Here is a 25,617-nt window from a genome sequence, read left to right on the forward strand (position 1 = left end):
TGTCATGGTTCAGGGGTTTAGATTGCATCAATAGATTTGCATAGACAGTTCAAAAGTGTTTGACTTTATATTGTGTTTTTCAGTCCAACGCCAGATATCTCCTGGAGCAAGGTGAATGGGGACCTGCCAAGCGGCCGTTTTTCATTTCACACTTTCCAGAAAACTCTGAAGATAACAGAGGTGACAGAAGCGGATGGGGGAGATTACCGCTGTTTAGCCAAGAATCGCCTGGGGAGCAACCATCACATCATCACTGTAGTGGTCAGAGGTCTGTCACAGGACGTCTTTTCATCTGTCACATCTCAAAAATCGTGTTTAGTCAGATCATTCACTGACCCCGGGATGCCATCCTGAGCTGATCTGAAAGAACCTTTGCATTTCCTGTTATATAGAAAATACCCACTGCTTTGCCAGATATCTCGAAACACAGTATATAATGGAATAATTCTAATCTGTTGCACAGGAGGACAACATTCTAAATTCAAAATCTCGAATTTTAAATTCAAATATTGTCAGTTTGATTTTTTAACTCTCTTCTTTCATCTCCACAGCGGCTCCCTTTTGGATCAGCGCCCCTCAGAATCTCATCCTGGCCCCGAAAGAATCTGGAATGCTAACCTGCCGGGCAGGTGGCAACCCTAAACCCACAATCACATGGTCTGTCAACGGAATTCCCATTGAAAGTATGTAAAGCTGACTCACATTTATCTTTATGTGAGGCTTTTTTTTTTTTTACCAATGTAGCTTTTCCAGTATCTAGGTACTGTTTTCAACAAATATTTGTATATTGCTTAATCAGTTCCTGTAAAAACAAGGATTCTACAAAATGATTCACTGAACCTATTGTTTTTATAGCATACTATTGCATTAAATGTTGCTTTTCACTGCTGTGGAAGCCAGTTTCTGCCACTGAATAAAAGTAAAAAAGTTAATTGTTTAGCTCACAGTTCTGACTTTTTTTTTTATCAGAATTGCGTGATATAAACTCGCAATTCTGACTTTTGTTCTGCGAATTGTGAGATATACTACAAACTTGCAATTGCGAGTTATAAAGTCAGAATTGTGAGATACTGTATAAACTCGCCAATCAGACTTTTTTTCTCAGAATTGCATGATATAAACTCGCAGTTGTGAGTTATAAAGTCAGAATTGCTAGATAAACTCGCAATTCCAAGAAATAAAGTTGCAATTCTGAAAAATAGTCAGATTTCAGAACATACAGTCTTTTTTATTTTACTCACAATTGCGAGTTTGTTTGTCTGAGACAAAAAGGTCAGAATTGCAAGATACAAACTCGCATTTGTAAGAAAAAGTCAGAATTGCATAAAACAGTCAGAATTGCGAGATATAAACTCGCATTTGCAAGAAAAAAATCTGAATTGCGAGATAAGCTCGCATTCACGAGAAAAAAGTCAGAATTGCGTTAAAAAAATTCAGAATTGAGAGATACAAACTCGCATTTGCGAGAAAAAAGTCAGAATTGTGTGAAAAAAGTCAGAATTATGAGATACAAACTCACATTTGTGAGATAAAAATTCATTTTAGTTAGAATTTAGTTTATGTGTGTTTATATTGCAATTCTGAGAAAAAAAGTCAGAATTGTCAGTTTATGTCTCGCAATTCTGACTTTATAACTCACAATGGCAAGTTTATATCATGCAATTCTGACTGACTTACAAAAAAGAGAACAAAAAATGTACAATTGTGTAAAAAGTCGCAATGACCTTTTTTAAAATGTTGTTCTTTGGTGGAAACTGGCTTCCATAGCTATCGCTTGCATAAGCGAAGTGTTTTTATTTATTTGTCTAATTTTTGTTGTTGTATTATTCCTGTTTAAGTTGTATGCTCTCACCCTAACTCATTTAACTGTTTTTGTGCCAGTAGGAAATATTGTTGTTATTAAATTATAAATGAAATTATCTGATATATTTAAAATTAGTATTGCAGTTTTATATTTTTTGTTAGTACGGTAGCTTGTAGCACTTTTTTCAGAAAAATGGTTTAACTTATGAGTATAATTATGATGTTATTCCTTGATAGACTCACATAAAGACCCCAGTAGGAAAATCGAAAATAGCGACATCATCCTCAGTGATGTTCAGACCGGCTCAAGCTCTGTTTATCAGTGCAACGTCTCCAATGAGTACGGTTACCTGCTGGCCAATGCCTTTGTCAGCGTCCTGGGTATGTTACTGTATATGCATTTCAATTCTATTCTATTCTATTTCACAGTTGTTCTGTATGGGAAATTAAATAAATTACATTACATTTCAGCTGAGCCTCCAAGGGTGCTGACTCCTCCAAATCATGTGTACTCAGTTGTCACGAACAGCAGGGCTCTGTTAGACTGTGCTTCGTTTGGCTCACCTCTTCCAAAAATCACATGGTGAGATTTTATTTGTTTTATAGTTTTTAAGCTTGCCTCTAATATACATCAAATGTGTACTGTGAGTTTATGTTGCATGGTGATTATGCTTCTGTGATCCGCAGGTTTAAAGACAGTCAAAGCATAGTGGATAGCGACTCATACGTCATTCATAAAAACAATACCTTAGAGATCAATGTGGCTCGGCCACTAAACAGTGGCAAATACACCTGCATTGCCTCAAACAGTCTTGGCAACAAAGAAAACCATGTTTACTTGGAAGTGAAAGGTGAATGAAAGCTAAATTTGTTTAGCCTAAATCTTTCTATCTGTAATATGCTAAATGAATGAATGGTAATAGTAGTAGTAGTATGATGGGAAATCTAGAGCAAGAGCAAGACTGATGCAGTTTTCTTTTCACAGATCCTACACGGATCATCAAACAGCCTGGGTATAAAGTGGTCCAGAGAAACAGCATGGCTGTATTTGAGTGCAGGGTCAAACACGACCCTTCTCTCTTTCCCTCCATGATATGGCTCAAAGACAATATGGAGCTTCCCGACGACACTCGGTATGACCTGCAACCACTCCTGCAATTTCTGCAGTTTATTTGCTCTGAAAGGTGGCATGTCGCTACTTGTTTTTGACTAGCAGGTGTGTGTTTGTGTGTAGATTTGAGGTGGGCTCTGACAGTCTGACTATACATGATGTGAGAGAAGACGACGAGGGCAACTACACCTGCATCAGAAACACCACCCTTGACCAAGATTCAGCCAGCGCTATGCTCACAGTAGTCGGTACACTAAGTTTATACAAAACTCTCACCTGCATTTGTTCAAAAAATCTGTCTAGATTTTTGTCAATACAGATCATATGGGTGCTGTCGTAGAGTTGAATTTGTGCTTCTTGTATAATTAACTTTTGACTTCCTCAAACCTGCTTTCCGTGTCAGAGGCCACACCAACACCACCTCTTATAATGGGTAAAATGCACTTCTTTCAGTTCCCAAACAGGTCCCAAACCATTTGATGCACTTGTATTTTTTGTTTTTTATTGTTTATCCCTCATCACCTTCCTAATATGTGCTTATGGATGTGCTTTGTGGATGTTTCCCATTAAAACATAACTGTTAAAGGCAATTAAGTTTTTTAGTTTTCGCAAATGAGGCAGCTCACTAAACTTTTCCTGACCTTGTTTGGAAATTAGCTTTGCCAGACTCAAACTGCAATTTGTGACTATTTTACATTTTGAGTTAAGGTTTCCATTTGTTACGATAGGACAATATTTGGCCGAGATACAACTATTTGAAAATCTGGAATCTGACGGTACAAGACAATCAAAATATTGAGAAAATTGTCTCTAAAGTAGTCTAAGTGAAGTTCTTAGCAATGCATATTACTAATCAAAAATTAAGTTTTGATATCTTTACATGATCTTTACTTAATATCCTAATGATTTTGTCATAAAAGAAAAATCGATCATTTTGACCCATACAATGTATTTTTGGCTATTGCTATGACATGTATTGTGCTACTTAAGATTGGTTTTGTGGTCCAGGGTCACATATGATCTGCTTAGACCCCACTGGGTTTGGTTTAGAGGTTCACCTTCATGTTTATTTTAGTTTTTGTACGACTCAAATTGTACAAATTCAAACAGGACGAATTTGCTACAAATTCTCCAGAATGTAAACTAGTTACAATTTCTCATGAGACACTTTAAAATCGTGCCTTTAACAGAATGTCACATTTCAGTCTGTGACTATTTATTTATTTATTTATTTATTGTTGGTGGTCTACTTGTATTATTTTGGCTTGTATTGCATGTTTCTAATTTCTGGTGTGATTCATCTGGATCGAGTTTTGTCTCTCATAATATATGGTTTTCCAGACATACCAGACCCGCCCACAGACCTGGAGCTGACGGACCAACGAGAGCGCAGTGTTCAGCTTACATGGACCCCTGGGGATGAACAAAATAGTCCTATTCAATGTGAGTTAAAAACGTATGTTACCTTGTGATAGATCAATTGGAGATCCACATATTAGGTTTGCTCCTCTGATTCATTTCTACCTGGTTACCACAGTGTTCCTGATCCAATATGAAGATTCACTCCATGGGCCTGGAGTATGGGTCAATATGACTGAAGTCTCAGGAACCAGCACCACAGCACACCTGGAGCTTTCCCCGTATGTGTATTACTCCTTCAGGGTGCTGGCACTCAATGAAATGGGTCTGAGTGAACCCAGCACTTCCTCTGGACAGTATAGAACCAACCCCGCACGTGAGTTACCCAAGCAAGAAAGTAGAATGCTTAACATTTTTTAAACATCCCTGTGTTCTTATGAATTAAAGTCTGATTATGATTCTCACAGCGCCTGACGTGAATCCATCAGACGTTGAAGTCATTGGAATGTCACCTGACAGTATGACAGTAACTTGGAGGGTAAAACACTTATGATTTGATTTTATTGAGTTGAATGACATTGAAGAACCATTTTGGGTTCTGCAGAGAACCTATCATGAATCAGTTCTCAAACAAAATCTGATTTTTTTTTTCATTATAAAAACCCTTTGTGCATTGGAAAGGTTCCATGGATGTTAAAGGTTCTTCAAGGAACCGTAGATGCTAATAACAACCCTTTATTTTTAAGAGTATACCTACTAATTTAGCTTCCTAGTTGATACAGTTTCCTTTTTAATGTCTGGTGACCAGGAGCTGACTGGGCTGGAGTCAAACGGTCCAGGCCTACAGTACAAGGTGAGCTGGAGGCAGAAAGATCTGGATCAGAAATGGACATCACTCACTCTGGTCAATGTCTCGCAATATGTGGTGACAGGGACACCCACTTTTGCAATGTATGAAGTCACTGTGCAGGCGGTCAATGACTATGGCTTTGGTCCTAGACCTCAGGTGGTGCTGGGATACTCAGGAGAGGACTGTGAGTTAGCCTCAGAAAGCACTCAAATTGATTTTTGTACTTATATATATTATCTAAGACAGCGTCACATGTATACATTCCAAAAATGCACTAGTTCCATTTCAAATTGTAATTATAAAATGTATGCTTTATATGTCTTTGTCATCCTAGTACCAACTGTGGCTCCAGAGAACCTAAAGGTTTCGGTTCAGAATGGGACATTGGCTGAAGTGCACTGGGACGCTGTTCCTCTTTCAACAGTACGAGGGAGACTGAATGGATATAAGGTACTTAAGAGGATAGTTCAGCCAAAAAAAAAAAAAATCCCCTTATGATTTACTCATCCTCAAGCCATCTTAGATGTATATAATTTTCTTCTTTCAGATGAATACATTTGGAGTTATATAAAAAAATGTCTTTGCTCTCCCAAACTTCATAATTGCATCCAATGTCTGTTGAGATTTTGAAGTCCAATAAAGTACATTATGAAAGTGCTCCACACGGCTCTGGGGGGTAAATAAAGGCCTTCTGAAGTGAATCGGTGCATTTGTGTAAGAAAAATATTCATATTTAAAACTTTAAAACCTTTAATCTCTAGTTAAACTGTCAGCTAACGCTCATTCACGAGAGAGTGGCGTTCCAGCGGATGAAAATGTCGGAAGATTTTCGATATAAACCAAGAGGAGACCGATTTTTCTTTGCTGTAAACAAAACTTCTTGTGAGAGTAGTATATTCTCACCGGAGCTTGTGTTATGCTTACATCCTACGTCATCCGCTAGGAATGTGACTCTCTTCGTAAATGTGTCCACAAAAGTTAGCGGAAGTTAGAGATTAAAGTTTATAAAGTTTTAAATTTGGATATTTTTCTTACACAAACGCATTGATTCTCTTCAGAACAGTGTTGTTTTTGACAACCATCTTAGATTTAGTCTTAGTCTTAGTCTTTTGGACTAAAATGCTTCTTAGTTTTAGTCCAATTTTAGTCGACGAAAAGTCAAAAAGGTTTTAGTCTAGTTTTAGTCAAAAAAAGGGAAAAAAGTAGTCTTTTAACAAATTAATGTAGGTCAGTAAATATTTTGCTGTTGGGTAGTGTCACTTATAAGTTCTTAAAATAGCAGATCTATAGTTCAACACAATGTGAGCTTCCGGATCGACTATTTTCACCAATAATTACAATAATGAAGGAATGTTTTAGAACATAAAAGACAAACAAGGATGGAATGCTAAAACGGCTTGCCATACTAGTATAGCAAAGAGTATTTAATGCTAAAACGGCTTGCCATAGCGTCAGATACTTTTTAAGTTTTAATTGGCATGCACAATAAGCGGAAATGTCATGCATTTTAAACGTCTGACGGACCACCCACTAACATTTTCGTCTATTCTCGTCTCGTCAACGAAAACTCACACACGTCTCGTTATGTTTTAGTCATCAACGAGCCATTTCTATCTCGTCATCGTCTCGTTATCGTCCTGAAAAAAACTGGCGTCAACGAAATGATTTCGTCATCGTCATCGTTGACGAAAACAACACTGCTTCAGAAAGCCTTTATTTACCCTCTGGAGCCATGTGGAGCACTTTTTATGATGGATGGATGCACTTTATTGGACTTCAAAATCTCGAAACCCATTCACTGCCATTATAAAGCTTGGAAGAGCAATGTCATTTTTTTCTATGTGACTCTAATTTTATTTGTCTGAAAGAAGAAATGTATATACACCTAGTATATACACCCCTGGGCTTGAGGGTGAGTAAATTATGGAGTAATTTTCATTTTTACATATACACATGCACATTTACATCTCTAATATTTTTTCACTACATAAAGATGTTGACATGTGAGCTGCAAATAGTCTAAGATGTCTGCATTTTTGTAGGTGAGTTATTGGAAGATGAGAAGCTTACACAAGGAAGAACCTGAGCCCGAGAAACCACAGGAGCTCATTATTCACGGGAGTGAGACGGAGGGTCTTCTGATTGATCTTCATCCCTACAGTCAGTACACCCTTAACATTAGAGCCTACAACGGTAAAGGAGACGGACCCACCAGTGCCAATCAGATATTTGAAACACCAGAGGGAGGTAGAGTGTATTCTTACAGTACTTGCTATATGTACTCACTTGTCAAGGTATGAATTGCTATTTAAAGCAGTATAAACTATATACATTTTCTTCTCTTTTTTTAGTTCCTGGGCCTCCTGCAAATTTAGAAGTCGAAAATCTAAACCTGGACTCATTGATTATAAAGTGGGCGCCACCTATAGAATACAACGGACACTTGACAGGATACTTGCTCAAATACCAGCCTAGTAAGTCTAAACTGAGGCATGTTTTATGGGATTTTGCCGTTGATTTATAAAAAGACGCTGATTGCCTACACTTTTCATCCTCTATGTGTGAACTCTTCCCTCTCTCCTTGTAGTCAACACAACAGATGAACTTGGGCCGTTCAAAGAGCTGCTTCTAAAAGCAAACGAGACCAGCATCACACTGGAAAACCTCAAGCACAGCACACGCTACAAGTTCTATTTGAACGCCATGACTGTCAAGGGCTCTGGCCCCACTGTTACAGAAGAGGGCGTCACAATCGTGGATGAAGGTGAGAACTAGCTTTGTGACTGATTTTACAATCTAACATTTTCAGGATTTGATTCAAGGATTCAGATGCAGTATATTCTCAACGGTGGCTTCACATAAATTGCATGCATAATACAACTTGTGCAAAGGTTTGTTTCACTCCTCAGTTTTCTGAATTCAGAGTGTTCTTGTTTGTAGTCCATGATGTATGGCTACAATATAATGCTTTTAATGCTTTATGGGGTGCTTACTCTAGAAATAGATTTAATTATATGTGACTTTTTTTATACTTAATTTATTTTTATATATAGTTAAAGTCAAAAGTTTACACACACCTTGCATAATCTACAAAATGTTAATTTGACCAAAATGCATGTTATTTTTTATTTAGTACTGACCTAAATAAGATATTTCACATAAAATACATTTACATATAGTCTACAAGAGAAAACTAATTATAAAAATGACCCCATTCAAAAGTTTACATACACTGCAATTGTTAATACTATGTTGTTACCTGAATGATCCACAGCTGTGTTGTTTTTTATTTGGTGATAGTTATTCATGAGTCCCTTGTTTGTCCTAAACAGTTCAACTGCCTGCTGTTATTCAGAAAAATCCTTCAGGTCCCAGAAATTCTTTTTTTTTTTTTTTTTTTTTGCATTAAGGGTCGATAAGGCAGCCAGGGGGTGAAAACTTTTGAACAGAATGAAGATGTGTAGCCTACATTTTTTGTGCTTTGCCTAAATATCATATTTTTTTTCATTTAGTACTGCCCTTCAGAAGCTACAGAAGGTACTTGCATGTTTTCCAGAAGACAAAATAAGTTAAATTTACCCTGATCTTCACATTTAAAAAGGTTTTCACCCCCCGACTCTTAATGCATCGTGTTTCCATCGGAAGCATCAGTGAGCGTTTAAACATTTATACATTTTTTAATTGATTAATTTAGACAAACACTTTCTTTCTTTCTTTTTGTATTTAGCCTTACAGCAGCATCATATTTCGTGACTTACACATTTAATAACAATCTATTGTGGTTGTCAGGTGGCTGCTACTTATATTCCCTCTACCTTTGTCTTCTTTTGTCTCTCTCTCTCTCTGTTTTCTATGAAGCATTAATTCGGCATCCCGCAGTAGAGGCGGGTAAAGGTAACCCCAGTATCAGGCTGATGAGAATGCATGCTGGTTGAGCATCAGCTATGAGACTAGAAAGCCACTGTAGCAGTGAAAAGAGATAGATACATATGCATGAACCTCCTCAGGCCAAAAAGCTTTACACCTGACTCGGCCTGCTCCATATGTCATGGAGAATCATGTTACCAACAAATGCAAATTCCATCCCACTGCTTTCAGTAGGGCTTAGCTAGAACATCTGCTGTTTAAAGGTATAGTTCACCCAAAAATAAATGAGAATACTTATCTTAATGCATCTCATACAGTACAATGCACAGGTCAGTTTCAAAAATGACAAAAAGGAGACTTCCCTTATTGTCTTATTTTTTGGGTGAACTATCCTTTTAACTAGTGTATACAAAGACATTAGATGTTTTTGAGTGTAGAGTGATGTTCAAACATATGATAAGACAAACCCAGATCTCTCTCTGCTTTGATCCCATTGTCCTCTCTGAAACAAACAGTAACTAGCTCTCATTGCACCGGTGAACTGCATGTTCCTGCATGCTGTTAACTCTGATCTGCATTTCTCTCTTTCACTGCCTTGTGTTGTCTCTCTTTCTAATGTTTTGTGTTTCATGTTGTGTATTTCACTATTCTCTGTATTCTTCCAGGCTCAACCCCCCCTTCACCACCTCCAACCCCCCCTGTCACTCAATCTTTGCAGTCCCCGTTTCACAAGGGTACAAACACTCCCGTCCCAGCACCTTTTCTCTCTTTCCTTCATTGTTATACTTGTTTGATACTGTATTGAGCAGGAATCTGTTTAAAATCTCAGAGGTGTTGCATACATTATTTGAGTTTCACATGATTTGTAATAAAAAAGGGAGTAAAGACAGGTACATATACATCAGTGTGCAAAAGTTTGGGGTCAGTAATTTTTTTTTTTTTTTAAAGAATTAATAATTAATATGTTATTTCAAAAGTCATAGCAAAGACATTTATAATGTTGCAAAAGAGTCTACTTTTTAGAAAAGCTGCTCTTTTGAACTTTATATTCATCAAAGAATCCTGAAAAATAAACGCAGCCTTGGTGAACAGAAATCTGTCATTTAAAAATCAACCTCAAACTTTTCAATGTACAATTAATTAAACATAAATAAATGGATAAATCTAGTGACCCCAAAGAGACACTTCAAATCTGTAAATTCCATTGGATTAGATATAAAATATCCAAATTAAGTTGCATTGGCAAACATATTATGCTAGACCTTTTTATCGGACGCAATGTCTGCAATGCCTATATGCTTTTTGGTGCCCCTAGACATCTGGATATACAGGATTTTTGCAGCATCTTTTTCATAATTTCTCAGTTCTTACATACACTTGTATTTTTCCTTGTTTGATCAGCGCCACCTGCTGGTCGGATGTTTGGGAGTGTGAACTCCTCGGTGGAGGAGGACCATGCTGTGATAAGCTGGGAATACTCGTGGCCGGATAGGAATGTTTATGTGGAATATGTTGTTGATAACAGTAAGATTATCCTCCTCAAAATGTCACTACTGCCATGCGTTTATTAAAGGATTAGCTTACTTCTAGAATAAAAATTTCTTGATAACTTACTTATTCCCATGTCATCCAAGATGTTCATGTCTTTCTATCTTCAGTCGAAAAGAAAGGAGGAAAACATTCTAGGATTCTTCTCCATATAGTGGACTTCAATGGGTTGAAGATCCAGATTGCAGTTTTAAGTGTGGCTTCAAAGGGCTCTACACAATCTGAGGAAAGACAAGCATTTGTGGTTAAAAAGTATATAAATTCCTCAACTGGGATTGCATTGAGCTGCATTAAAACTGCGATCTGGACCTTCAACCTGTTGGGCCCCATTGATGTCCACTATATGAAGAAAAATCCTGGAATGTTTTCCTCAAAAACCTTAATTTCTTTACGACTGAGGAAAGGAAGATATAGGTTTGGATGACATAGGTGTGAGTAAATTATCTTTTTTTTTTTTTTTGGAAGTGAACTACCAATACCATAAAGCTCATAGAACAAATTATTTAATATTGTATAGAATTTGTGTAATATCAAAATAGATACAAAAAGAGTTGACTTAAAGAATAAGTCAGCTTTTTTTCCTGCGTAATTGGACTTACCATAATCTCTCCCTTGCCGTCGGCCCTTCTCTCCAGGTAAAGAACCCTGGAAAAAAGAGTTTGTAAATGGCACTCGGACATATCAGATTAGAGGACTAAAGCCGGGGATGTCCTATAGGGTTCGGGTGGTAGCCAAAGACCACTCGGACACAACGGTTCACAGTACAGACGAGCTGTTGATTACAGTTCCAGGTGAGAAGAGCATGTCTGTAGACCATCCGCCAGCATCAACCTCACCTGTCACTCACCTGTGAAGGCCCAATTCCAGACATTACCTGTTGTTTTGGTTTGAATATTGAATATTAACGAAATACGCATGAGTCCAGACAGGTTTATGGAAATGTAGATGCATGCCAGAATTACATTTGTCCATTTTTTCCATACTTTTTTCTTTGACATCCTACAGCGGCCCTCATACATCATACATCGTCAGAGGATTTTGATTTTGAATGCACTTCCTCAAATTCATGTTTCTTGTTACCATCATCAAAACAAAGACTTGAGGTTTTTGTTACCTGGATGTTGAGCTCATGTTAATGACAGTATTTTGTGTTGTTGTTGTTTTTGGTGACATCTGCATGATAAATTAACTCTAATGTTTAAACTGAATGAAAAGTGAGGATTGGTTAATTTTATTCTCTTGTGTTTTTGCAGCTATGACTAGCAAGCAGGTTGACATAGCCACACAGGGCTGGTTTATCGGGCTGATGTGTGCTATTGCTTTGCTGATCCTGGTGCTCCTCATTGTTTGCTTTATAAAGAGGAACAAAGGAGGCAAATATCCAGGTAAGTGAAAGTACACAACTGATGTTTGAAGATGTTTGAAACAGGTAGTTATGTACAAATGTGTGGTGCTAATGCTAAATCTGAAGTCTTTTAAACAATATAACAGACTACCAAAAAAAATCTGTAACGTAAAATAAGAACTATTAACTATATAAAATAAAGGTGCTTTATTGGCATCATATTAGGTTCTATGAAGAACCTTGAACATCCAAGGAACCTTTCAAATGCAGAAAAGGTTCTTTATAGTCAAAAAAGTTTCTTTCAATTTTTAAGATATTCTTCAAAACAGTGTTGTTTTTGACAACCATCTTAGATTTAGTCTTAGTCTTAGTCTTTTGGACTAAAATGCTTCTTAGTTTTAGTCAAATTTTAGTTACTTCTATATGTGATAGTTTTAGTCCAATTTTAGTCAACGAAAAGTCAAAAAGGTTTTAGTCTAGTTTTAGTCAAAAAAAGGGAAAAAAGTAGTCTTTTAACAAATTAATGTAGGTCAGTAAGTATTTTGCTGTTGGGTAGTGTCACTTATAAGTTCTGAAAATAGCAGATCTATAGTTCAACACAATGTGAGCTTCCGGATCGACTATTTTCACCAATAATTACAATAATGAAGGAATGTTTTAGAACATAAAAGACAAACAAGGATGGAATGCTAAAACGGCTTGCCATACTAGTATAGCAAAGAGTATTTAATGCTAAAACGGCTTGCCATAGCGTCAGATACTTTTTAAGTTTTAATTGGCATGCACAATAAGCGGAAATGTCATGCATTTTAAACGTCTGCCGGACCACCCACTAACATTTTCGTCTATTCTCGTCTCGTCAACGAAAACTCACACACGTCTCGTCATGTTTTAGTCATCAACGAGCCATTTTTATCTCGTCATCGTCTCGTTATCGTCATGAAAAAAAGTGGCGTCAACGAAATGATTTCGTCATCGTCATCGTTGACGAAAACAACACTGCTTCAAAATGGTTCTTTTAAGAACTTTTCACTGGAACCAAAAATGCTTCTTTAATGGCATCACTGCAAAAACACCCTTGTGGAACCTTTATTTTTAAGAATGCATGTGATCTCCTTTCTGCAAAAGGCTGAACTTTTTAGATGTTCTTCAAAATGGTTCTGTTAGGAACTGTTCACTGAAAGGTTCTTTGTGGAACCAAAAATGGTTCTTCGATGGCATCACTGCAAAAACACCCTTTATTGGGATTATATTAGATTCTGTGAAGAACCTTGAACATCCATGGAATCTTTCAAATGCAGAAAAGGTTCTTTAAAGTCAAAAAAGGTTCTTTAGATTTTTAAGATGTTCTTCAAAATGGTTCTTTTAGGAACTGTTCATTGAAAGATTCTTTGTGGAGCCAAAATTGGTTCTTCTATGGCATCACTGCAAAAACACCCATTTGGAACCTTGATTTTAAGAGTGGATGTGATCTCCTTTCTATGAAAGGCTGATCTTTGATGTCATGCAACTTGTAGATTTTTTAGATTGTTCTTCAAAATGGTTCTGTTCACTGAAAAGTTTTTTGTGGAACCAAAAATGCTTCTTCTAGTGATGTTTTCTTAACCAATTTTGGGAGGAGCTCACAGATAACCAATTCACCCTTAGCAATCACTCTCCCTATCCGATCAGCTCAGGAGAAAATCCCTATAAATAACACAACAATCCTACCTTCACCATCTCTTGTCTTGTCAACGCCCCTCCTCCACCCTGTCTCCTCACCTTTTGCCCATGCGGGGGAGCGCTCATTGGGTTCGAGCCTGTGCCTAGCTCGGACCCCTCTCCCTGGGCGGGGGAGGGCCCCGTGCTCGGGAATGACTACCGAGCTCGAGGCCCTCTCCCAGACAGCATGCCAAATACGCTCAACCTTTCGGTCAGTTTATCATCTGTAAGAGGGAACTCGTGAATGGCATCTCTGCAAAAACACCTTTTTGGAACCTTTATTTTTAAGAGTGCATGTGATCTCCTTTCTACAAAAGGCTGAACTTTAATGCTGTGCAACTTGTACATTTTTAAGATGCTCTTCACAATGGTTCTTTTAGGAACAGTTCACTGAAAGGTTCTTTGTGGAACCAAAAATGGTTCTTCGATGGCATCACTGCAAAAACACCCTTTATTGGGATTATATTAGATTCTGTGAAGAACCTTGAACATCCATGGGATCTTTCAAATGCAGAAAAGGTTCTTTAAAATCAAAAAAGGTTCTTTAGATTTTTAAGATGTTCTTCAAAATGGTTCTTTTAGGAACTGTTCATTGAAAGATTCTTTGTGGAACCAAAAATGGTTCTTCTGTGGCATCACTGCAAAAACACCTTTTTGGAACCTTTATTTTTAAGAGTGCATGTGATCTCCTTTCTACGAAAGGTTGAACTTTAATGCCGTACATCTTGTTGATTCTCAATCTCATAGTAAAAGAAAAAGAAGACGCCCATCAAGACCCAGAAATCCAGCCCATGAAAGAGGATGATGGAACATTTGGGGAGTACAGGTGAGGAAAACAACATATAGGACTTGACCTACATCTATTTATATTTTGATCACTTTGATCAGAAATCATAAAAAATAATGGTACTTGATTTTCTTATGGATTCACGACTCATTGAAAGCAAACTTGCTTCTCTTGCTCAGGGATTCAGACCGTAATTTTTTCATTCCCCTGAGATGAATGTAAACATCTTTGGCTTCACCACAAAACAGCTTGAGGAAAGCGGGAGCAAACCTTTTTATTATGTGTATTATATGACTGTAAAAATATTTTACACATTTGAATTCACTTTTTTTTAACGTTTTCATTCATTTACCACACTTCGTCATTTACGTTCATGATGGACTTTTTGCAATGAATTGTTATTTTGTTTTGTGTCATCATTAATATTTATTGTCATCATTAATATTTATTATCATCATTTTTTTATTTATTGTTTTATATTTGTGTGTATGTTTTGTAATATGTCTGGTCATATTGTCATTATTATTGCTGATGGAGCAGATATGATTGGAACTGGATGAACTGGTCTCAACTTGAGGACATAAATTCAATTATTTGAGAAATTATATATTACGACATATTACATATTAATTAAATTATATAAAACATACTCATGTATCATTAAAATTCAATTTCAGCTTTTGAAAGTGCCAAATCAGAATCGCAATTGACAGCAGCGGTCATCCATGTTTGTTTTTTGTCTTGTATTAACATTTCACATGTCCTGTTCATGACGTCCATCATTTGTTGTGTATGATGTCACTGCATTCATTGTAAAGTGATTACTTCATTGTCAAACATGTCAGTCTGTCTCATGTGTTCCTCCTGTGTGTTTTAATTTTGGGGGGAATTCAGGTCTTCAGAAAGGTAAGAGGGGCTCTGCAAGTCTTGCATGCATAAGACCCCTCATTATTCATCTCCTAGTTACAGCAGAAAATTAAACAAATGGATGCAAATCTCACAGACATGACAAACCCAACCTTTACTAAAAATTCAAACCAGTAAAAAGTGAATTTTGGATAGTTATTTATAGATGCCCATTTCCGCCACTGAAAAAAAAAAATGTGTTTAATAAGAAAATGTTGTTGCGACTTTTTATCCCACTTGCAGTTGCAAGCTATAAAGTTAGAATTTTAAATATAAACTTGGAATTCTGAGAAATGTCAGAATTACGAGAAATAAACTCACAATTGCAAGTAATAAAGTCAGAATTGCGAGATTTAAAGGCACAATTCTTTTTCTTAGAATTGCGTGATTTGTATCTCGTAATTCAGACTTTTTTCTTGCAATTCAGACTTTTTTTCTTGCAAATGCCAGTTTATATCTCACAATTCTGACTTTTCTTCTCACAATTCTGAATTTTTCTCGCAATTCTGACTTTTTTCTTGCAAATGCGAGTTTATATCTCACAATTCTGACTTTTTTCTCGCAATTCTGACTTTTCTCATCTGACTTTTTCTCGCAATTCTGACTTTTTCTTGCAAATGCAAGTTTATAACTCGCAATTCTGACTTTTTTTTTCAGTTCTTTTACTCACAATTCTGACTTTTTATATGCTATTGAAATATCTTGCAATTCTGATATTTTTCCCATCTGAATTTTTTCTCGCAATTCAGACTTTTGAGTTTATATCTCACAATTCTGACTTTTCTTCCCACAATTCTGAATTTTTCTCGCAATTCTGACTTTTTTCTTGCAAATGCGAGGTTTTATCTCACAATTCTGTCTTTTATCATGAAATTCTGACTTTTGTCTCACAATTCTGACTTTTTCTTGCAGTCACGAGTTTATATCTCGCAATTCTGACATTTTTTTTATCTGACTTTTTCTCGCAAATGCAAGTTTATAACTCGCAATTCTGACTTTTTTTTCCTACAGTTCTTTTTTTTCTCAATTCTGACTTTTTTCTCTCAGTTCTTTTACTCACAATTCTGACTTTTTATATGCTATTGAAAGTTGGTATCTTGCAATTCTGATATTTTCCCATCTGAATTTTTTCTCGCAATTCAGACTTTTTTTGAGTTTGTCTCTTGCAGTTTATATCTCACAATTCTGACTTTTCTTCTCACAATTCAGAATTTTTCCTACAATTCTGACTTTTTTTCGCGCAAATGCGAGTTTGTATTTTGCAAATCAAACTTTTTCTTGCAAATACGAGTTTATATCTTTTGTTCTCATAATTCTGACTTTTATCATGCAATTCTGACTTTTTTCTCATCTTTTTCTCGCAAATGCAAGTTTATAACTCGCAATTCTGACTTTTTTCTCATCTTTTTCTCGCAAATGCAAGTTTATAACTCGCAATTCTGACTTTTTTCTCAGAGTTCTTTTTTCTTACAATTGCGAGTTTGTATCTTGCAATTGAAAGTTTATATTTTGCAATTCTGATATTTTTCTCATCTGACTTTTTTCTCACATTTCTGACTTTTTCTTGCAAGTGCGAGTTTATATCTCGCGATTCTGACTTTTTCTTGAAATTCTGACTTTTTTCTCATCTATTTTCTCATAATTTTAACTTTTTTTTTATTTTAATGAAGTCCGATTTTGAGGAAAAAAGTCACATTTGTAAAATATAAACCCGCAATTCTGAGAGGAAAAAGGAAGAATTCTGTCTTTATTTCTCAGAATTGTTAATTTATTGCTCAGAACTGCAAGTTTATTTCTCAGAATTGCAAGTTTATGTCACACAATTCTGATTTTATAACTCGCAAATTGCGAGTTAATATCACACAATTTTGAGATAAAAAGTCACAATTATCTTCATTTTTCAATTCAGTGGCGAAAACGGGCTTCCATAGTTACTTGTATTTTGGATTGCTTTTTCTGATTTTACTTTGTTTATACATATAATTTTTTTATTTATATTTGACTGCATTTGTTTCGAAATCCTCAATGACCATTTTATGTTTCTCCCTGTTTTGAGAGAAGTGCTCTATGCATTATGATGAATGTTGCCAAACGTACCCTTCCGAATGCACGTTATGACCAGAAACGAACATCAACTGCCTTCCGGATATAGGAGAGATGCATAAAAGGACTGTTGTGAAAATACCTGCATGTTGGAACTGGATCTCCGCTACCTAGCCTACTCGGTTTAAACTGTGCTATTGTAATATCCTCCCCTCCCCCTTGTTTCCACTCTTTACATCAGTGACACCGAGGACCACAAGCCCTTGAAAGGCAGCCGGACCCCATCCAACGGCACGGTCAAGAAGGACGACAGCGACGACAGCCTGGTGGATTACGGCGAGGGAGGAGATGGCCAGTTCAACGAGGACGGCTCGTTCATCGGCCAGTACAGCGGGAAGAAGGAAAAAGACACGGCGGAGGGCAACGAGAGTTCGGAGGCTCCTTCTCCGGTCAACGCCATGAACTCCTTCGTGTAACTGACCTTCGACCCATCCAACACCCCGCCTCCTCGTCACACCATCATATGGAGAACAGTCTCTATTGCACTGTGACCCCCTGACATCACACAGCAAAAGAAACAAAACAAACGCCCCTAATGAAAGACTAAGAAATTGAGACGTATTTAGCGTATTATCCTACAGCGAGCATACATATATATCGATATATGTGTATAGGAATATATAAATTGATATATATTTTATTACCATGGCCCCATTTACCGTCAGATGGCATTATATCACACCATCTCGTCCCTTGGACTCGCATGGAACGTCCCTTGGCGAATCAGCATTAAGATGCGTTCACATTTACAGCTCTTCACAACAGGTTCCAAGTTTTCACGGATTCACTGTGTGAACAGTGCATCGCTACACCATCGACAATACACAACAGACTTTTATCGCGCACTAAATTTCCGCACCTTTAACCAGCGTTGTGGAGACTGTAAACCTCGTCTGACTATATGATACTCACTTTTGCTTCACAGCTAATGCCTGTCGCGTTCTGTCGTCAGTGTTCAAATCGGTATAATGCACATTTCAGGCACCAATGTCTTTGTGGGCATTGTTGTGAAGTATGTAATACGTGTAAAAGCTGTTCTTAGGCGTCAGAAGTTTTGAATATTACGGAAAAAAAATCGCAGAATCTAAAAACTTGTTATCAGGGATGTGAGGTAGCATGTTTTTGACACACAAGCACTCTTTTCAGACACCAGACGTGGTTTTATCCTTCTCTCGTGGTTCATTTTGCACCCTGTGTTTGTTCTGTTTATTTTTACGACAGAAGTTTTCTCCCTGAAGAAAAGTCATTGAGTTAGTGAGTTAAGGTTCACTTCATTCAGGACTGTTATTGTCAAGGAAAGCCCCCCTAGACAGCCTTGTAGCCAGCCGCGAACCCACATTGGGCGGCAGAATTCACACTGCTCTTGTTGTGGTTGTACAGTATGGGATGCAACGAAGGCCCCTCAGCACGGTTCCTTAGTGCCTTGGTAGAAAACATGATTCTCTATTCAAAATTCCCTGTCATCGCTTTGAGCGCAGCCCTCTTTTATATCATTACTGCGAGCGATACTCAAAACCTGCGCTGAGTGAAGACCGCAAGACTCAAGGAAGCCACAGAAGTCACCTGAGGGGCATTTCATTCCCCTTTTCGACAGCTAAAAATACTGCCACTTCTCTTTAAAGAGCGAACTGCTGTTGATTGGTCTGGATGGAAGCAACCAACTATAGCTTGTCCTTGGGAAGATCTCAACATAGGCAGAAATGCACACATTCTCACATGTAACCTTTTTTTAAATCACCTTACTGCATGTTATGAAGTATTACGAGCTGTCGAGTGAAATCCGGGCTTCACTAAACACATGGTCGGCAGTGGTGCTGTCGCAGATTATGGCTGGAGTGTGTGCGGTTTATGCAGGCATGCGTGAATATATGTGTGTGTTTGGAATGGATGAATGTGTGTTTATGTCTGTCCACTGTCAATATAGGGCGAGCCTCTTTTTTTTGTGGCGAGGCCCTTGATTTTCATGGTTTAGCTTGTCATAACTTGCATCAAGTTTTTTAGTTTGGATTTGTCTGCTTTTTAATGTATAGATCTGACATTTGCTTTGTAAATACCCAGCCCAAATTGTTTTAGACACATTAAAGGCCAACGAATGGAACTAAGCCCTTGATCATGACGCTCTAGAGGAACTATATCCCAGCAATCGGATGAAAAAAAGCCGACAACCCTATTGGATTGAGTATGCGTTGGTAGCGCTGCAGAAAACCGCACAGTGTTCCACCTGAATTCACACACACACATCAGCTCTGACTCTTTTAATGGCACTGTTGTTTTCTTTTCTATTTGGCCAGCTAGTTTGACTTTTTTCTGTAGGGAGATTATGAGAAGAGGCAGACGCATCCCCAAAGAAGGAGGCCGGATTGCACTGCTGTGGGTGCAGAATCTTTTGATGTGTTTTTGTCGGAGGGGGCAGAGACGAATGAAACGTAGTGTGTGAAATAATATTCTGGTTAATGTTAAAGGTACATGAAAATAAAGCATGAAAGGCTGTGAAATGGTTTACTCTATAATATAATCGCAAAAAAAAAATATTTTGTATATAAAAGGATTAAAATAAATGTTGGTTTCCGGATTTCACTACTATCTGTCTGTTTTTGATTTTATTCCTTATACACAATAATTGTATACTGTTGTGTGTGTGTGTATACATATATATATGATACAGAATTGGTGCACACTGGTGTCTAACAACCAAAAAAGACATTTAAAAACATTGAGGTATTCAGATCTTAGATATTTACAAAGATCCTTCTATTATTGAAACCCACAATAATACAAAATACAATCTGATAGCTTAATATATATATAAAAGCATTTTTAAAAGCAGATTTATTATCAGGTAATATTTATGCATCACTCTCTCATAGCTACTGTACATGGTGATATAGGCCTCATCATTTTGAGGTAAATGTGTTCAGAAGTCTGAAAATTTGTGTGTAACTTTAAGGAACATCACTACCAAACATTTTTTTTCTACAATCAAGCACACTTTTTGGGGGGTTATTCCATAACATTTACTTTTTATATGTGTATGTCAGTTCAGAACTGTGCTAGCTAATCATGTGCTCATTAGCACCATTGAGCTGAACTCAAAAGTATCTAAAATTGTCACTACCGAAACAGTCACAACCAAAACATTTGGGGAAGTTTTTGTAGTGACATTATTATCATTATTTTGGGGTGTTATTACATAAAATTTAGTTTTTATGTGTGTACAACTGCTCAGAACGGTGCTAGCTAACCATGTGCTGATTAGCATCTTTGAGCTGGGCTCTAAAGTATCTAAAATTGTCACTACCGAAACAGTCACAACCAAAACATTTGGGGAAGTTTTTGTAGTGACATTATTATCATTATTTTGGGGTGTTATTACATAAAATTTCGTTTTTATGTGTGTACAACTGCTCAGAACGGTGCTAGCTAACCATGTGCTGATTAGCATCTTTGAGCTGGGCTCTAAAGTATCTAAAATTGTCACTACCGAAACAGTCACAACCGAAACATTTGGGGAAGTTTTTGTAGTGACATTATTATCATTATTTTGGGGTGTTATTACATAAAATTTCGTTTTTATGTGTGTACAACTGCTCAGAACGGTGCTAGCTAACCATGTGCTGATTAGCATCTTTGAGCTGGGCTCTAAAGTATCTAAAATTGTCACTACCAAAACAGTCACAACCAAAACATTTGGGGAAGTTTTTGTAGTGACATTATTATCATTATTTTGGGGTGTTATTACATACTGTAAAATTTAGTTTTTATGTGTGTACAACTGCTCAGAACGGTGCTAGCTAACCATGTGCTGATTAGCATCTTTGAGCTGGGCTCTAAAGTATCTAAAATTGTCACTACTGAAACAGTCACAACCGAAATGTCTTTATTTGGGGAAGTTTTGGTTTTGACGTTGTTTTTTTAGGGGTTATTCTATAAAATTTCGTTTTTATGTGTGTATAACTGTTCAGAACTATGCTAGCTAACCATGTGCTAATTAGCATCTTTGAGCTGGGCTCAAAAGTATCTAAAATTGTCACTACTGAAACAGTCACAATTGAAATGTCTTTATTTGGGGAAGATTCGGTTTTGACGTTGGTTTTTTAGGGGTTATTCTATAAAATTTCGTTTTTATGTGTGTATAGCTGTTCAGAACTATGCTAGCTAACCATGTGCTAATTAGCATCTTTGAGCTGGGCTCTAAAGTATCTAAAATTGTCACTACTGAAACAGTCACAACCGAAATGTCTTTATTTGGGGAAGTTTTGGTTTTGACGTTGTTTTTTTAGGGGTTATTCTATAAAATTTCGTTTTTATGTGTGTATAACTGTTCAGAACTATGCTAGCTAACCATGTGCTAATTAGCATCTTTGAGCTGGGCTCAAAAGTATCTAAAATTGTCACTACTGACACAGTCACAACTGAAATGTCTTTATTTGGGGAAGATTCGGTTTTGACGTTGGTTTTTTAGGGTACTATTCCATAAAATTTTGTTTATATGTGTGTATAACTTTTCAGAACTGTGCTAGCATTTTCTGATTAGCATCTTTGAGATAGGCTCAAAAGTATCTGAAATTGTCACTGCAGAAACAGTCACGACTGAAATATCGTCATTTGGTGAAGTTTCTGTAGTGATATCATTTACATAATACTTTATTTGGGGGAAATAAACAACATTTTAGTTCAGTTATGCAAATGTTTTGTACTTTAGTATGTTTTAGTGTGGTCACTACCAAATCATTACTGTCACTACCGAAAATGTGCAGTCACAACCAAAACATGGGATATTTTGTCAATAATAAAGTATATTGACTTATCAACTAAGATGTTATGATAGTGTTTGGTTCATCGTTTAATCGAACTAATAAATACTTAACTTTGAAATCAGTATGATTAGCTTTATGCCTTTTACAAAAAAAAAAAAAAATAGAACAAATCTCATAAATTACACTTTAAATATTGTTAAAAATGTAATTGTTGTTGATTTACCTCTAAAAACATAAAATAAAATAGCAAAAAAAAAAAAAAAATTACTAGGTAGATGTAAACAAAATCTTAATAGGTCAATATAACCCTTCTTATTAATTATACATTACTGTGTTTTGGTAGTGACACATTTCGGGAAAGGAAAAATATTCCAAAACGTCCTGAAAATACAAAATGAGTGTACCGACAAATTTGCATGCATACAAAATTTGTGGAAAAATATTCTACAGCCACATCTGGAGTGCCACAGAATTCCTCCCTGCATTGATGTTTCTCCATACAAACAACAAATAATCTATTTCTTTCCCTCCCCCATGCCAGTGTAAGAATGTAATCCACTGGATTTGAACAGATGTGTGTGGATAAGCCTCTTTTTACCTTAAACCACCAAATATCACGTGCTGGTCTGTATACATTTTATACTCATAATTCATAAATGCCTTAAAATCACCTTGACTACTTTAAGATCCACTGCAGCGGCACATGGACTGAGACAGCATCCCTCTGTGTTACGGCATCCTGGCATGCGCAGCTTCCGCTCTCGTCCAATAGCAGGCTGGTGCCGTGCGGGCCGTGTGTCTGTCTCCGCGCTGGGCTGCGGGACGACGCGGTGGTTCTGATCCAGATCTGAGGGTTTGACGAAGGATTTAACGCATTCTTCCGGTAAGTTTGCTGCTGGTATGATGATATGTAGAGCTTTGGGGGTTTCTAGTGAGAATATGATGCGTCTATGGCCTTCAGGAGTTTATTCTGCATGCTGAAGTCCGGATGAAGGTGTTCCGCGCAGTTTGGGAATACCGCAATGCAGAAGAAACAGGGTGGATGAGTCCGGTCATGATTTATGTCATCCCTATATTAAAAAAAGACATAAAATAAATAAACGACATACATAATAAAATGAGAATGCATATTAGAGGTATTATTTAAAAAAAAAAAAACTATAAAATTAATAGTGTGAATTCATACTAATGACATTATATGAAGTATTTTTAACATACTGATAAATTTGGTAATTGCTATGCAGAAGCGAGCTGTTATGCGAGTTAATTACATGATATTTACTTGCCTAAACTTTAAACGGGACAGAAGTTAGTCCTCAGTTTCCTGGCAACAAAAAGGATAGAAATTATAATGGCAGTGTTATGCCGGAGTGCGGCGCTAAAGAGGTGTCATAAATTACGCAGTTATTACATTAGTGTTTGAAAATACACTTAATGTGTTACGATCACACTAAAAAAAAAAAAAATAATAATAAGGAAAGGGAGTGTAAAATCCAGCTATTATTTTTATACTCTGTTCATTTAAAATATAAATTCATGTATTTCAATAAAGATAATTCAGATCAGCTGCTAGTTTTTTACTGCCACTCCCTTAGTGTGAGTTTAGTAGACAGTAGACATGCAGTGACCTAAATCCGAGTGTGCAGGACAAGAGCAGACAGCAGATCAGAGGATGCAATGAGATTATAAGAGATTGCTGAAAATGTAATGCATTCATGTAGAGCACATGTGCATAACATGCTGCAAATACAAATGTTTAGAGAGATGGATGGATGGTCAAATGTGTTCTTGAGATGCATGATGAATGGACACATTCTAGGTGGCAGATAAAAACGTCCTTACTCACCCTTTGTGAGCATGTGTGAAAGTGCAGTGGCAGCAAATAAGAGAAGCTGCATGGCATTCCATGTAGCATATAGCAGCTGTGTATGTGTGCAGATTCAGATTTACCTTTCCTTTATGTGTTACATCTGCAGTCATGACTGAACTTGTGGGTGTAAACATGCATGTGCGCATAGTCTGTGTTTGTGTTTTTGTCTTTGTCTGATTTACTGCTAACATTGGTAGGATGTGATAAATCGTTAATGTTTCGTTTGCACATCAGAGTGAGACAAAGCAGCTTTCAGTAGCTTTCAAAACTGCAGCTTCTGTCTCTTTCTCCTTCTCAGGCTTGGTTTGTAACGGTCAGATCAAGATGGTGACCCCAGCCATGCTTCTGTGTGTTCTGGCTTACTTCTTCTTATCGACCGGTACGGAACTGAATGCGTGTGTGTGTGTGTGTGTTTATTTAGCTGTTAGGTTCAAAGTTATACCATGATTTAGCAAAGAAATTTTGTGCATGAGCATCTTCAAGGGTGGAAACCCTTTTTACAGTTGAGGTCAAAAGTTTACATCCCCTTTTAGAATCTGCAAAATGCATGTTGTTGTTTATTTAGTACTGCCCTGAATAAGGTATTTCACATAAAATATGTTTACATACAAGAGAAAATAATAGTTGAATTTATAAAAATGACCTGGTTCAAAAGTTTACACCCCCTGTATTCTTACCTGAATGATCCACAGCTGTGTTTTTTTTTTGTTCAGTGATAGATGTTCATGAGTCCCCTGTTTGTCCCGAACAGTTATACTGCCTGCTGTTCTTCAGAAATTGCGTATTTAAACCCTTTCCCACAATGACTGTATGATTTTGAGATTCATCTTTTAACACTGAGAACTGAGGGACTCAGTGATGTTTTATAAGGAAGAAAACTTTTTGAATTTGAAGATCAGGGTAAATGTAACTTATTTCGTTTTCTATGAAACATGTAAGTATCTTCTGTAGCCTCTGAAGGGCAGTACTAAATGAAATAAAAAAAATATGATACTTAGGCAAAATAAAGAAAAATGTACATATCTCCGTTCTGTTCAAAAGTTTACACCCCCGGCTTTTAATGCGTCATGTTTCCTTTTGTAGCATCAGTGAAAATTTGAACCTTCTGTAATAGTTGCATATGAGTCCCTCAGTTGTCCTCAGTGTGAAAAGATGGATCTCAAAATCATTGTTAGAAAGGGTTCAAATACACAAAAATGCTGGAAAACGAAATAATTTGTGGGACCTGAAGGATTTTACTGAAGAACAGCAGGCAGTTTAACTGTTCAGGACAAAGAAGAGACACATGAACAACTATCACTGAACAAAAAAACACAGCTGTGGATCATTCAGGTAGCAACACAGTGTTAAGAATCAAGGGCATGTAAACTTTTGAACCAGGTCATTTTTATAAATTCAACTATTATTTTTTCTTATTGACTGTATGTTAACATCTTTTTATGTAAAATACATAATTCAGGTCAGTACTAAAATTAAATAACATGCATTTGGTATAATCCCTCTTATTTTGGTAAAATAACATTGTGTATGTAAACTTTTGACCTCAACTGTATGTTTGTTTTACTTACTTTAGTTAATACTGACTTAATATTCATTATAATCCTGTAAAA

General features: G+C 36.7%; 1 protein-coding gene across 1 annotated transcript in view; it reads left to right on the forward strand.

Annotated features, from left to right (window-relative positions):
- LOC141333661 (neuronal cell adhesion molecule-like) overlaps positions 1–18,034 on the forward strand; it is a 69,512-nt gene extending 51,478 nt beyond the window's left edge. The window contains exons 11-33 of the mRNA XM_073838742.1: positions 84–268; positions 552–683; positions 2,041–2,184; positions 2,275–2,386; positions 2,491–2,654; positions 2,789–2,936; positions 3,038–3,162; positions 3,318–3,347; positions 4,256–4,357; positions 4,452–4,649; positions 4,741–4,811; positions 5,082–5,307; positions 5,458–5,573; positions 7,166–7,370; positions 7,475–7,597; positions 7,711–7,887; positions 8,982–9,017; positions 9,656–9,724; positions 10,392–10,514; positions 11,174–11,329; positions 11,792–11,923; positions 14,332–14,410; positions 17,562–18,034. Coding sequence (XP_073694843.1) covers positions 84–268; positions 552–683; positions 2,041–2,184; positions 2,275–2,386; positions 2,491–2,654; positions 2,789–2,936; positions 3,038–3,162; positions 3,318–3,347; positions 4,256–4,357; positions 4,452–4,649; positions 4,741–4,811; positions 5,082–5,307; positions 5,458–5,573; positions 7,166–7,370; positions 7,475–7,597; positions 7,711–7,887; positions 8,982–9,017; positions 9,656–9,724; positions 10,392–10,514; positions 11,174–11,329; positions 11,792–11,923; positions 14,332–14,410; positions 17,562–17,796 — 3,088 coding nt within the window. The 3' untranslated portion in view covers positions 17,797–18,034. The remainder of the gene's footprint in view (positions 1–83; positions 269–551; positions 684–2,040; positions 2,185–2,274; positions 2,387–2,490; positions 2,655–2,788; positions 2,937–3,037; positions 3,163–3,317; positions 3,348–4,255; positions 4,358–4,451; positions 4,650–4,740; positions 4,812–5,081; positions 5,308–5,457; positions 5,574–7,165; positions 7,371–7,474; positions 7,598–7,710; positions 7,888–8,981; positions 9,018–9,655; positions 9,725–10,391; positions 10,515–11,173; positions 11,330–11,791; positions 11,924–14,331; positions 14,411–17,561) is intronic.
- The last annotated feature ends 7,583 nt before the right edge of the window (positions 18,035–25,617 follow it).

This window comes from Garra rufa, chromosome 4, assembly GCF_049309525.1.
Source record: "Garra rufa chromosome 4, GarRuf1.0, whole genome shotgun sequence".
Classification (NCBI taxonomy): Eukaryota; Metazoa; Chordata; class Actinopteri; order Cypriniformes; family Cyprinidae; genus Garra; species Garra rufa.